Here is a 14,339-nt window from a genome sequence, read left to right as displayed (position 1 = left end):
AATTTTGTTATCTAGTCTTATAGAGGTCCAACTTTGTTCTTCTTCCTCAAGAAAGAACTACTATTGCCAGTGTTGATCTGTTGCATTTATGTATGAATTTTAAAACCATCCTGTCAATTTGCACAATAAACGTTAGGATTTTCTCTGAAATTGCAATAACTCTATAAATCAATTTGGGAGAACTGATATTTTAAGAATATTACATTTTAAAATTCATGAACATAGAATATCTCATCATTTAATTAATCCATTTAAAATATCTGCCCACAGTGCTCTGTATTTCATTCATAGTGGTCTTATACATTTTTTGGTTAGATTTATTCCTAGGTATTTGATGTTTTCTGATATTATTTTATTTTTGTGTACTGACCTTGTTTTATCCAGCCACTTTTTTTTTTGGGGGGGGGTACACCAGGTTCAATCATCTGTTTTTATACACATATCCCCATATTCCCTCCCTTCCTTGACTCCCCCCACCCAGTCCCCCCCACCCTCCCCGCCCTAGTCCTCTAAGGCATCTTCCATCCTCGAGTTGGACTCCCTGTGTTATACAACAACTTCCCATTGACTATTTTACAGTTGGTAGTATATATATGTCTGTGCTACTCTCTCGCTTCGTCTCAGTTTCCCCTTCACTCCCCGCCCCCTCCCATACCCCAAGTTCTCCAGTCCATTCTCTGCATCTGCGTCCTTGTTCTTGTCACTGAGTTCATCAGTACCATTTTTAGATTCCGTATTTGTGAGTTAGCATACAATATTTGTCCTTCTCTTTCTGACTTACTTCACTCTGTATGACAGATTGTAGTTCTATCCACCTCATTACATATAGCTCCATCTCATCCCTTTTTATAGCTGAGTAATATTCCATTGTGTATATATGCCACATCTTCTGTATCCATTCATTTGTTGATGGGCATTTAGGTTGCTTCCATGTCCTGGCTATTGTAAATAGTGCTGCAATAAACATTATGGTACAAGTTTCTTTTAGGATTATGGTTTTCTTTGGGTATATGCCCAGGAGTGGGATTACTGGATCATATGGTAGTTCTATTTGTAGTTTTTGAAGGAACCTCCAAATTGTTTTCCATAGTGGCTGTACCAACTTACAGTCCCACCAACAGTGCAGGAGAGTTCCCTTTTCTCCACACCCTCTCCAACATTTGTTGTTTCCAGACTTTGTGATGATGGTCATTCTGACTGGTGTGAGGTGATACCTCATTGTGGCTTTGACTTGCATTTCTCTGACGATGAGTGATGTTGAGCATCTTTTCATGTGTTTGTTGGCCATCTGTATGTCTTCTTTGGAGAAATGTCTATTTAGGTCTTCTGCCCATTTGTGGATTGGGTTATTTGCTTTTTTGGTATGAAGCTGCATGAGCTGCTTGTATATTTTGGAGGTTAATCCTTTGTCCGTTGTTTCATAGGCAATTATTTTCTCCCATTCTGAGGGTTGCCTTTTAGTCTTGTTTATGGTTTCTTTTGCTGTGCAAAAGCTTTTAAGTTTCATGAGGTCCCATTCGTTTATTCTTGATTTTATTTCCATGATTCTAGGAGGTGGGTCAAAAAGGATCTTGCTTTGATGTATGTCAAAGACTGTTCTGCCTATGTTTTCCTCTAGGAGTTTTATAGTGTCTGGCCTTACATGTAGGTCTTTAATCCATTCTGAGTTTATTTTTGTGTATGGTGTTAGGAAGTGGTCTAATTTCATTCTTTTCCATGTTGCTGTCCAATTTTCCCAGCACCACTTATTGAAGAGGCTGTCTTTTTTCCATTGTATACTCGTGCCTCCTTTGTCAAAGATAAGGTGCCCATATGTGTTTGGGCTTACTTCTGAGTTCTCTATTCTATTCCATTGATCGTCCTTTCTATTTTTGTGCCAGTACCATACTGTCTTGATCACTATGGCCTTGTAGTATCATTTGAAGTCAGGAAGCCTGATTCCACCAACTCCATTTTTTCCTTCTCAAGATTGCTTTGGCTATTCGGGGTCTTTTGCGTTTCCATACAAATCATAAGATTTCTTGCTCTAGTTCTGTGAAAAATGCCATTGGTAATTTGATCGGGATTGCATTGAATATCCAGCCACTTTTTGAAATCACTTATCTCTCAAGTCTTTTGAATATTCTGTACACACAATCATGTCACCTGAGAATAATGACAGTTTTCCTTTTTTTCCAATTTGCATTTGTTTTTCTTCATTTCCTCTTATTTATTTTTCTTGCTTTATTGTCCTTATGACTACCTTCAGTAAAATGTTAAATAGTGGTGATTTTAGCAGGCATCTTTTGCTAGTTCCTGAACTCAGGGTGAAAACTTTCCACCATGAAGTCAGATGTTTAATACAGGTTTCTTTTTTTTTTTAGATTCCATAGTTAGCATATAGTATTTGTTTTTCTCTTTCTGGCTTACTTCACTTTGTATGACCAACTCTAGGTCTATCCACCTCATTACAAATAACTCAATTTCATTCTTTTTTATGGCTGAGTAATATTCCATTGTGTATATGTGCCACATCTTCTTTATCCATTCATCTGTTGATGAGCATTTAGGTTGCTGCTGCAATGAACATTATGGTACATGTTTCTTTTTGGATTATCATTTTCTCTGGGTATATGCCCAGTAGTGGGATTACTGAGTCATATGGTAGTTCCATTTTTAGTTTTTTATGGAACCTCCAAACTGTTTTCTATAGTAGCTGTACCAACTTACAATCCCAGCAACAGTGCAGGAGAGTTCCCTTTTCTCCACACCCTATCCAGCATTTATTGTTTCTAGTTTTTTTGATGATCTCATGCAGCTTAATACAAAAAAGCAAATACAGGTTTCTTGTAGAAACTCTATATTTGATTGAGTTACCCTCCTTAACATCTTCTTACCTTTCCAGAGGTTAATATGATGATGATGTTGATGATTCTTTATATGACTTGGATATTATCAAATGTTTTTATGCCTATAATGTTGATTTTCAAACATTAAACCTTGTATTCCTGGAGTAAACCAACTTAGCTATAATGTATTATCTTTTTATATATCTCTGAATTTGATCTGCTAATATTTTGTTTAGGATTTTTGCATTTATATTCAAGAAGGAGCTGTGCCTGTAAATTTTCTTTCTTTTAAAACTCTCTTCAGATTTTGGTATCAATGTTGTGTTGACCTTATATTTGATTAGGGAGTGTTTCCTATGGTTCTGTTTTCTGGAAGAGTTTGATGTAAGATTGATGTTACTTGTTCTTAAAAATTTGTCTTAGCACATAATCTATTTGGGAAAATGTTCCATGTGCACTTGAAAGGAATGTGCATTTTGCAGATGTTGTGTTACTAAAATCTCAATTACTTTAAGTTTGTTAATTGTGTTTTAAAAAAATCTATATTTTTAGTGACTTGGGGAGGTTTCTATCAGTTATTGACAGAAGAATGATGAAATCTCTTCTTATGATTGTGGGTTTCTCTAAATCAGTTTTTAGCGCTGTCAAATTTGGTCTCATACTTTGAGAATATGTTATTAGGGTATACACGTTTAGAATAAAGTGGTTGTATTATTGACCCTTTTATAATGATAAAATTTGACTCTTTAACTCTAGTTTCCCTCTTTAACTAATTGCTTTAATGGCTATTCCCTCTGATATTTTCATACTTACAGCAACTTTCTTTTGACTGGTAATTTTATAATATACGTTTTCCTAACCATTCCCATTAAACATTTCTGTTGCTTTTATATTGAAAGCATGACTCTTACAAGAATATATAGCTGGATTTTGCTTATTTTTATATTCCTTTTTGATGTTTTTTATTAATGTATTCAGACTTTACATTTATTTTAATTGAGTATAATTAAGTTTATGTATATCATCTTTCTATTTGTGTTCCATTTATCCTATTAGTTCCTGTATGTCTTTTTTGCTTCTTTGTTACCTTTTTTCCCATTAATCAAGTATTTTTGTTTTTCCTTTTTTCTCACAGTAGCTTGTTAATTTATGGTTACCTCTTTTTTTAATTTAAGTAATTAATTTACTTATTTATTTATTTTATTGGCTGTGTTGGGTATTTTTTGCTGTGCGTGGGCTTTCTTTAGTTGCGGTGAGTGGGGGCTACTCTTCGTTGTGGTGCATGGGCTCCTCATCACTGTGGCTTCTTTGTTGCAGAGCACAGGCTCTAGGCACGTGGACTTCAGTAGTTGCAGTACATGGGCTCAGTAGTTGTGGCTCACGGGCTTAGTTGCTCCGCAGCATGTGGGATCTTCCTGGAGCACGGATCAAACCCATGTCCCCTGCATTGGCAGGTGGATTCTTAACCACTGCGCCACCTAGGAAGCCCCTGGTTACCTCTTTCTATGCACTTCATTCTTTCCTGCATTATCATGCTTCCATCATTCTCTTTTGCCTTAAGGACTTCCTTTATTATTTATTTTAGTTCAGGTCAGTTTTTGATTACTTGAAAATTTCTTTTATTTAAAACTTTGAAGGATATCTTCTCTAGATATAGAATTCCAGGTACTTTTGGTATTTAAAGATGCCATTTTTATTATCTTCTGGCTTTCATAGATTCTATTGTAAAGTCTTATTTTTTCTTTTCTCAAGATATTTCTTTCCAATTCTTACTCCCCAGACTACTTTTAAAGTTCATTTCCTCTTTTTCAGCATGGGTGTGATTTTCTTTGTAGGTACTCTGCTTGGAGTGGGAGAGGTTATGTGGCTTCTTGAATCTGTGGTTGATGTCTTTCATGAGTTTTGGAAATTGCTTGGCCAGAGTTATTTCAAATATTTAATCTTTTTTCAGTATCTCTCTACTCTGAGGTAAAGTAGCTCCAAAAACACATATGTTAGAATTCCTTACCATTTCTCATGTGTCTCTTAGACTCTTTTTTGAATTGTTTTCTCTTTTTTACTTGCCTGTTTTAATTTACATATTTCCTATTGACCCATCTTGTAGTTCACTAATCATCTCTCAAGTTATCTAATCATTTTTAGCCTAATTTCAGTTATTCTATTTTTTAGTTCTGGAATTTCTTCTTAATTATTTATTGTAAATTCTAGTTATGTATTGAAGTTTCCTATCATTTCCTATATTTTCTTGAACAAACTGAGTATGGTATTTTCAAACCTTTCTCAGTTAATTGCAACATCTGGATTACTTGTAGGTTTATTTCTATTGACAGTTTATCTCTTGTATCAATATTTTGAGTCAGTCAATTCTCTTAGCATTTAGTCATTAAGTATCAGACATATATGTAAAAAGTATAAAGACACTGAAAGATATTTTCTTTCTCTAAAGATGATTTAATTTTGTTCTGACAGGCAGATATTGTATAGACAGAGATCCTTTTGAGGCTTATTTTCAAGCTTTGTTAGGGCTGGTCTATTTCTGGTTTTTCTTAGGGTTGAGCCAATATAATGTCCAAACTGAGAGTGGGATATTTACCAGGTTACCTTCACCTCGTTTTTTCCTGAATTCTAATCTCTCCACAGCATCAAGTGACTAAAGAAATTTCTTCTTAGATTTTTAGCATCCCAGCTGTTACTATTGCACTTTGAGTCTTGGTATCTCTCCAACACATGAACTACTTGGAATTTGCAGGCATATGAAGGGTTATTTTATACATGAGCAAGCTCACATTTCTGTGGGTCTCTCCTCTCAGGGATCTTGGTCCTTCAATCCTAACTGCCTTGGTATTCTGCATTTTAACCTCTGTCCCTTCATTCCAGTGAAACTGCTACAAGTGGGCCGTAGATTCCTGCTTGGCTTCTCTTTCTTGTTAATAAAATTGGGGACTTCCCTGAGGAAAAATGTGGCGGGAAATACACAATTCACATCTACGTGAGACTCTACTCTCTGGGATCTTGGCTTTTTTGTTTTTTTTTTAATTTATTTGGCTGTCTCGGGTCTTAGTTGCGGCCCTTGGGATCTTTCCTTGTGGTGCACAGGCTCTTTATTGTAGAGCACAGTCTTCTCTCTAGTTATGGTGTTCGGGCTCCAGAGCGGTGGGCTCTCTAGTTGTGGTACATGGGCTCTGGAGTGCACAGGTGGGCTTCTCTCTAGTTGTGGCATGTAGGCTCCAGAGCACACAGGCTGAGTAGTTGCAGCACCCAGGGTCTCTAGTTGTGGCACATGAGCTCCAGAGCGTGCGGGCTCAGTAGTTGCGGCATGTGGGCTTAGTTGCCTTGTGGCATGTGGGAATCTTAGCTCCCCAACCAGGGATTGAACCCACATCCCCTGCATTGGAAGGCGAATTCTTAACCACTAGACCACCAGGGAAGTCTCTGGGATCTTAGCTTTTTAAGTCCTGACTGCTTTGATTGTTCTTGAGTGCCTTCATCTCCTTTTTTAATCCAGTGTTTATAATTGTTCTCAGGAGAATCTTAATTCTAATTAAAGCTATACCAGAATAAAATGTTCACAATGCAATGTTTATAAATATTTCATGTCAGTGATTACCTTAAGTGTTCCAGGCATTGTTCTCACCACAATGAACAAAAGAGATAAAATCCCTCACCTCAGTGAGCTTGCATTTACGTGAGGTGACAGACAGTGAATAAATATATAAATATATGAGAATACTATAAGATATTGGAAATTTCTTTAAAAAATTTTATAAAGAAAGTTATGAGATAGAGCATAGAATCTGATTGGACAATCAGGGAAGGCCTGCATAAAGTGAAATATTTTGATAGAGATTTGAAAATAAAGTGAAGGGATAGCTATCAGGTAATACTGCACTGGGCTAAGTGTAAGGCAAGTATGGAAGCCTTGAAACAGGAGCCTTTCTAGTATACTAAACGAACAGAAAACTCACAATAAGTAGAACTGATTAGTAGTGGAGAATAACCAGAAATAGGGAAGAAACAGAAAAATGGTCAGGGAACAGTCCACATAAAGTCTACGATATCATGTCAAGAACTTTGAATTTTATTTCAAATGTGATAGAACATTATTGGGTTTTGAGAAAAGGATTTAAATGTATTATTTGTTTTAAGTGGATGAATTTGTTTGTAATATGGAGATTATAGTTTAGGGAGCTAAGAATTAAGGCTGAATACCTATTAGGAAGGAATTATTACTTTGCCCTCCTTTGACCTTTATTTTTTTTTTACCCCTTTTTTTATTGTCATCACTTTATTTTAAAATCATCTTACAACTTTAGACGACATAATCAAATTATGAAAGTGTCTCTATAATTTTTGTGCTTTCTTTCTCTTACTTTCCTGTATACAGCTGTAAGACTTATCTAACCAGGACTTCCCTTTTATCACTTCTTTAGGTCATAACAATATTTACCTTTGGTATAGCCTATACTTTTCTTTAAGATTTATCACAAAAGAGTTGTAGTGATATACATCTATTCAAACTTATATTTTCCCTCCCAACCAACAAGTACTGAATGCTTACAGTATTGGTTGGTACCATGCTTGGTGCTAGGGTAGGTACTCAGACAGATATAACACGGCCCCAAGTTTAGGAGATGTCAGAAATATATTTGAATATTTACAGTGAATTACAGTTGCTGTTAAAGAAGTAAATATAAAACTGTCTTAATAAATTAGCCTCAAACAAAAAGCCTGGATCAATCTGCCATGAAGTCTTTATATTGGTTTGTTGCCTCTCTGAAATGTGTTTTCATTTTACAAATGGTTAATTAAAGGGACACTGATAACCATAAGTCAATTTGTTTCAGTTTTTATTAAGCATAGTTTACCTTAATTTTTTAAGTGCCAAGAACTGTAAGGGATCTGAGATTTTATCCTGCATGCAATCTAACAAGTTAGGCTGCCACACTTTCATGGATGCTGGCAGAAGAAATGAGACATTTATTACTTCTTACATCAGGCAACAGAAGCTTCAAGTTCCATAGGGAGGAATTCCCCTTGAGGAATCTGGAAGCCTGGGAACCCTATATTTTATACAGTGCTGCTAGCAAACCTGCTCATCCTGTGCTCCAGAGGAAGTAGTTATTTTCTTATACCAGACAGCAAACAAATTTTGCCTTCTGCTCCAAAGGGAAACACTCAAAGACTATATCTTCCAAGTCTGTTAGCTATGTTAACATCTTTGGAAAGATGGGCTGTAGATTTTCCTATTTCTTTGTATGCATTGTGATTTTTATTTAAAATTAGGTATTGAATCTAATAATGTGGTAACTGTGGAAATCAAATTCTCTCTCTTCCCTAAGGTTTGTCAGGTTTTTTGTTTTTATTGTTATTGTTTTTGTTTTTGTTTTGATTGTTGTAGGCTGCATCTGTGCCAAGGATCAGTCTGAGTTGTAAATTCAAGGTCTTCCCAGTTCTTTTCTAAGCCTGTGCCTTTCCCTGGGCATGTGGCGACTTTCTGATTTCCCCCACATATGCAGATGCTTTCGAACATCCTAGTATTTTTTAAAATGAATATTCTAGTCTTTAGTGTCTGTCTCCCATAAAAGGAAACAGAGAAAAATGAAGGCGGGAGGGAGTTGGGGGAAGGACATCAGTCCTTTAAATCCTTTGGAAATCACTTAGTAGGTGGGGTAAATACGCTTACAACAATATGGGAGGTGCCACTCACCTCTTTGTATCTCTGTGATCAGGAACAACAATCAACAGTCAGAGCACAGATCTCTGATATTTCGGAGGAGTGTCCTCATTGTCCACCCTGGCTGCTGCAAATTGTGTACAAGTTACTTCTAAAACACATGAATAGCTGCCTGCCTTGGGGCTAGGGAGTGGAGGATAGATAGTTGCTACTGTGCTAAGGGCTGACATTTACCAAAATTAACCACCATTTATCATCCAAGTCTTCCCTAGGATATTATATGCCTCAATAGACTCTAGAGTTGCAAAATGGATACATTAGACCGATTCTGCCAGTTCCATTGTTGTCTAGGTTGGGAGACAGGTTCCTGGTGCTCCCTACCCCACCATCTTCCTAGAATCCTCTGGCACATTGCCTTTTGCAATATTGTCTCCACATCTTCTCTTCATTTTAGCAATTTTACAGAGTAAGGATACTAATTTAATGATAGCTGATATGCTTTCGGCCTTGATCTTTCCTGGCATAAATATGAATTTTACTTTATTTGTTATACCAAAGAAAGAATTTAAAAATCTGAGCCCAGCATACTGTTTGCAATTTTGCATTAAATAGCCCTTCTTAAACCAGATACACGAGAGTGAGTCAAAAATTATCCGCACTCCAGTTATGTTAAAACTTCTGTTGGCCACACTGTCTTATGAGTGCTTTCTGTTCAAGGCTACTGTCTCCCTAGTCACGGCTGTGCCAGTGTGAATGTGTTACATCAGTTCATTTGTAAGCAAAAATGATGCCCCACTCGTGATTTGCATGAAAGAAGAGCAGCATGCAATGATTCGTTTTTTGTGGTCTGAGGGTAGACCTGGTGCTGTTATTTAGGGAAGACTTTGTGCACAGTATGGAGAAAGTGTTTTGTCATGAAAAAGTGTGTATGAATGGACAGAGAAGTTCAAGGAAGGTCACACAAGTGTTAGCCATCAAGAAGGAGCCGGATGCCTAGCCACATCCATGGCTGATGACAACATTAAGTGTACACGTGAAATGATTCTGTCGAATAGATGAGTGACAGTGGATTATGTGGCAAATCATTTGCAAATCCGCCATAGCTCAGCCTGTGAAATAATCCACCACAGACTTAGGTTTCGAAAAGTTTGTGCTAAAGCCTAATCTTTGGGTTAAACACAGAGGACTGCTGTCCAAGGGCGTTGTGATCTTGCATGACAATGCACATCCTCACACTTCTGCCCACACTGTCGACACTCTGCAAAAACTTTGTTTTGAGGTGTTAAAGCATCCTCCCTATAGTCCTGATCTTGCTCCATAGGACTTTCACCTGTTTGGTCCCCTGAAAGCAGCCCTACAAGGACAAAGATTCACTTCTGGAGGAGTGAAGACAGCAGTGCATCTGTGGCTGACAGCTCAGCCTAAAACATTTTTTAATGAAGGAATATGAAAGCTTGTTGACAGATGGACAAAGTGTATTGAAAAGCAAGGAGATTGTGTTGGAAAATGATGTATTTGTCTTTTTAAAATTTAATAAAAAATTCTGCAGCCAGAGTGCAGATAATTTTTGACTCACCCTCATGTATTCGTAAACCAAATATAACTGGTATATAACTGTGATGTATATATTAATGATCTCTGCCTAGAAGGAACTGGACAATGTACTGGTGTACAGCTGTATCCTTTTTACGTAGATTTTCAAATAACATGAATCCGATTAGGTTTCCTAAGACTAAATGCTATAAGTAATGGTCTGTCATTGCACTGCTGGCCTGTAGTCAAGATGTCTTAGTCTTACATTTCCAATGGTTTTTCAAGAGATAGTCAAGAAACACTGACACTGTATAAATGGAAAATTACATTTGGGTCTCCTCAGATTATAGTCATTCCAGTTTTTAAAACATGAATATGTTTGATCATTTTAGAAACTTTTAAAAAACAAGTCCACTGATATTCTGATCATCCTTTTTTCTTAAAGATTAAAAAACAATTATAGAACCACAGAATATTATTTAAACCATATTAGATAATCCAGATGAATAAAATTTAGATAATTATATCCTAAATTATACAAAACTAGCATAACTAGTATCATTCCATTGTAGGAAGATAAAATAAATTTGGAAATTACATAAATGGAATAAAGATATTGTAAGATGAAGAGTGAAGTGACTTAAGATCATTTCAAAATTTAAATTTATATTTTTATCATTCAAACCCTTGAATTAGAGAATATATCAAGAACCATGTTCTGTATTCATGTTCAAAATTCTTTTTTCCATCTATTCAGAAAATTCGTGAAATGTTGAACTAAAAGTAAGTAAAAGCTATCTTACATATGGTATTTACAGAAGAACTGATGCTAATATATTAAAATGTAAATTTTAATAGTGAAGCTTGATGGAAAATATTCTATTTTGCATAATAAAGAACTAATGGATTATTTTCCTCAGTTATATCTAGAGTTGGCTAGAGTCATAGTTCTCAAACACTTAAGTACACTGAACAGTTTGCACATCTCATTTTTTAGAGCATGTGAGTACTCAGATTTTTACCTTATTTCGCTTGAGGATGGAAAACCTTATCCCATTTTTTTTAGAATGTTTGCATTAAACAGGTACATAGCATCTCAGAAGAGCAAGTAGCAAACTTTCCTCTAAATAAAAATGCTGATACACTTTCTTAACATTTGTAGTATATAAGAAAATTTAAAAGAATCTTTGTAAAAGTTATACAAACTAAATTATGTACATTAATGTTATTATTTGTGCAGGCTGCCTTAGAGAAGGAATGGCTTGCTTTAGATTCTGCCCGCTTCCCTTCACAAACACTGCTTCTTCCAAACCAGCTGCACTGGCCAAAGGTAACATGTCACGGAAACCTCTTAGTGCTCAATCTTTGCTCATTTCTTAAGGTTATGCTATGCTGCAGTGATTAATAATACAATTTATTGACTTGAAAAACACAATTACTTTTAGAAGCCTCTGACTTCCTCCTCATCCCCAGATGTAATTTTTCATGTAGCTTTTCTTTCATTTGCTCCTAATTTTTTTCTTTATTTTGGATTTCTTTCAACACTTTATTTCACAGTAGCAAAAAAAAAAAAAATGATATGCTTCAGCTGCATAAAATCACTAGTTGACAGCACTTTAAAAATACAAAAATATGCATTAAAAGGGCAACAGCTGAAGATCCTCAGTCAGAGGTCAATGGACTGCAATAATCTGTTATTTATTTGATAATCTTTGAAGTTTTTTTCTGAATTTTTTTCATGATCTTTGCAATTAATCATTTTGTATATGCAAACTATACCAAAAGCATATCCCTCATGGCTACAACAAAGGACATTTGTATGTATATTCCATAAATTTCATTTTATTAGAATTTTAAATTTTTATAAGTTTTTCTTAGGCTACTCAGTAATATGCATGTAAAGTAATACAATATACATGCTAGATTTTTTCAATTTATTTTATACTTATATACATTTTTTTCTAATAAGTTCTCTGGAACCTTAAAATATGATGATACTTCACTTAATTTACCGAGTCATCCAGCTCAAGCATGGCTATGTAATGAGAAAGAAAATTTGTTTTCATCGGAACACACACAATTTAATAGCAGGTAAGCTAAATTGCTCTTTTGGAGGACCAATCTCTAATGAATGACAAGAATATTATACTTGTTGCAAAAGTAGTAAGATAATGAAAATAGGTATGAATTTGTTAAAAATGTAATGATTTTATGGAATTTTTAGTGTAAGAAAAATATGTGATGTAGGTTTATTAAAGCAAATACAAAACTTAAGTAGCAGTGAAATAATGTTATTAACTGTTACAAACAAGTGAACTTTTAAATACTGCTATATAGGTAGAGATAAGGGTTAGAATAAAAATTCCAATGCTGTTTCTTTCGACAAAAGGATTGAAATATGCTTCAAGTAATTGAAATGTAAACATTTTAAATTAATGGCAGACTTTTATTACTTTTCAAGGTAAAGTTTTTCTGTAATTTAAATGTATTTTATTTCCAAGTTTGAGACAACGTAAACAGCTTGTAATTTTAAAAAGTGCTGATATACTTGTGTTGATTCAGTTAAGTGTGGTTGTTTCCTTTTGCTAGATCAGAAAAAAGAACTTTATCTAGGACACCTGAATCAAAGACGGGCAGAAAGGGTTTGCTAAAATCTGAAAAAGAAGAAAAAATTTCAGAAGAATGGTATGTGGTGTATTTTACACTAAAATACTAGAAATTGAGAAACATTTAAATATCCAAAGCAGATATTTTTCAAGATTTCAAGAATACCTTTATTAGTTTTTAAGAAACTATACCTCTGTTAAATTACAGATTCTTAAATGGGAAATCAAATTTGTTTTGGTATGATATAATTCAGATATGTATGTTTATATGTATATGCATGTAAAAATATAGTCTGGAGATTTTTTGCCTTTATTAAATTTAATCTTTTTATAGGGGCTTTAAGGATATTTCCACTGCTCAGCAAATGCTAAAGAGAGCACAGAAAATGAAATCAAAGAAATTAAAGAAAAAATTAGGTGAGTAATCAATACTCTTTGCATAACTGTGTATCTGACATTGAAGATAAAATCTTTTAAACTATTTTTAGCAAATTGTATTTAATAAAAATAGAAATGAAATACACAGATATGAGAATGTCCAAGGCAATAGTTCCATAAAAAAAGAACAAGAAAACATAGAGAAAATTATGATATTAGATTTAATGATTTGTTATACTCTTAAATGCTATTTTCACTTTCCCCCTGTTTCTTACCTGCTTTGCTATTGATTATTCTATCTAGTATGCACTGAGAATTGTGCTGTAATTGGTTTCTAAGCCGGTTCATCTCAGCAAATGCTGATTCTAAAGAGCGTCTGCTTCATGTGCTTATTCCTTTGTGTGTTTTTAAATTGCTTGATTATTCAATAAACTATTTCTGTAAATTCATCAGTTCCATGAATATCAGCTATGAAGACTTCACAACTTGACACTTTGGAAAAGAAGCACAGTGTATATCTTTTTTGATTATGCTGAACTTGAGAAATGTTCCAAGGCATCTTTTCTTCTATTCCACTTGCCAGGCTATTCTTCAAATCATTTGTCTTTCTTTGGACACCTCTAATCATTTTATTAAAATTACTTAATATGTGGAGTAATTTATAGATGTCAGAGCAAGAAATAAGTTGTTATGAATTTATAGCTATAACAAAGAATTTAAGATTATTTGGATGTTTCATATAACTGCATTTACTAAACCTTTATAAATATTTACACATCATCTCATAGACTCAATATAAGTAACATGACTTTCTTTTTGATGTTTTGAGTTTCTCTCACTCATCATTTTCTTTTATAAAGATCTTAATGTTAGTGAAATATTTCCATAAAAGTAGTATTACTCCTGAGAAGAGCAAGAAATCTGTATTTATCCTATTGTTCTAGCTTCTATCAGCATACAAAGAAGCACTCAGATTAATTTTTATCTTTATTAATTTTTCTATTATTTTAATCAGTTCAACTGTAGAGTTCTGAGAAATACATATATTCAATGTTTAAAGACAAAAATAAAAATAACCAAGATACTGTTGGTTTCTAAGGAATAACTGATATTTGTTGGCACAGCACTTACTAACCATTGATAAATTACTGATGACTCATTTTTATATTTATAAATGTTCAACTTTCCTTTTTTGGCATTATATTAGTGATATCTTAATTTTATCTTTTATCTTTTCGAGATAACTGTAATGTTTTTTGTTGTGTACTAAAAGTTTGTCAGGTTTAAAATATTCAAATTTGAAGCATTTTTAGAGAAAAT

General features: G+C 34.3%; 1 protein-coding gene across 1 annotated transcript in view; it reads left to right on the top strand.

Moving 5' to 3' along the window:
• Positions 1-14,339, top strand: part of LRRIQ1 (leucine rich repeats and IQ motif containing 1) — a 201,709-nt gene that overhangs the window by 91,747 nt on the left and 95,623 nt on the right. The window contains exons 19-22 of the mRNA XM_057743161.1: positions 11,276-11,365; positions 12,005-12,126; positions 12,625-12,720; positions 12,976-13,058. Coding sequence (XP_057599144.1) covers positions 11,276-11,365; positions 12,005-12,126; positions 12,625-12,720; positions 12,976-13,058 — 391 coding nt within the window. The remainder of the gene's footprint in view (positions 1-11,275; positions 11,366-12,004; positions 12,127-12,624; positions 12,721-12,975; positions 13,059-14,339) is intronic.

Source organism: Hippopotamus amphibius, chromosome 7, assembly GCF_030028045.1.
Source record: "Hippopotamus amphibius kiboko isolate mHipAmp2 chromosome 7, mHipAmp2.hap2, whole genome shotgun sequence".
Classification (NCBI taxonomy): domain Eukaryota; kingdom Metazoa; phylum Chordata; class Mammalia; order Artiodactyla; family Hippopotamidae; genus Hippopotamus; species Hippopotamus amphibius.
This window is presented reverse-complemented; position numbering and strand designations above follow the sequence as displayed.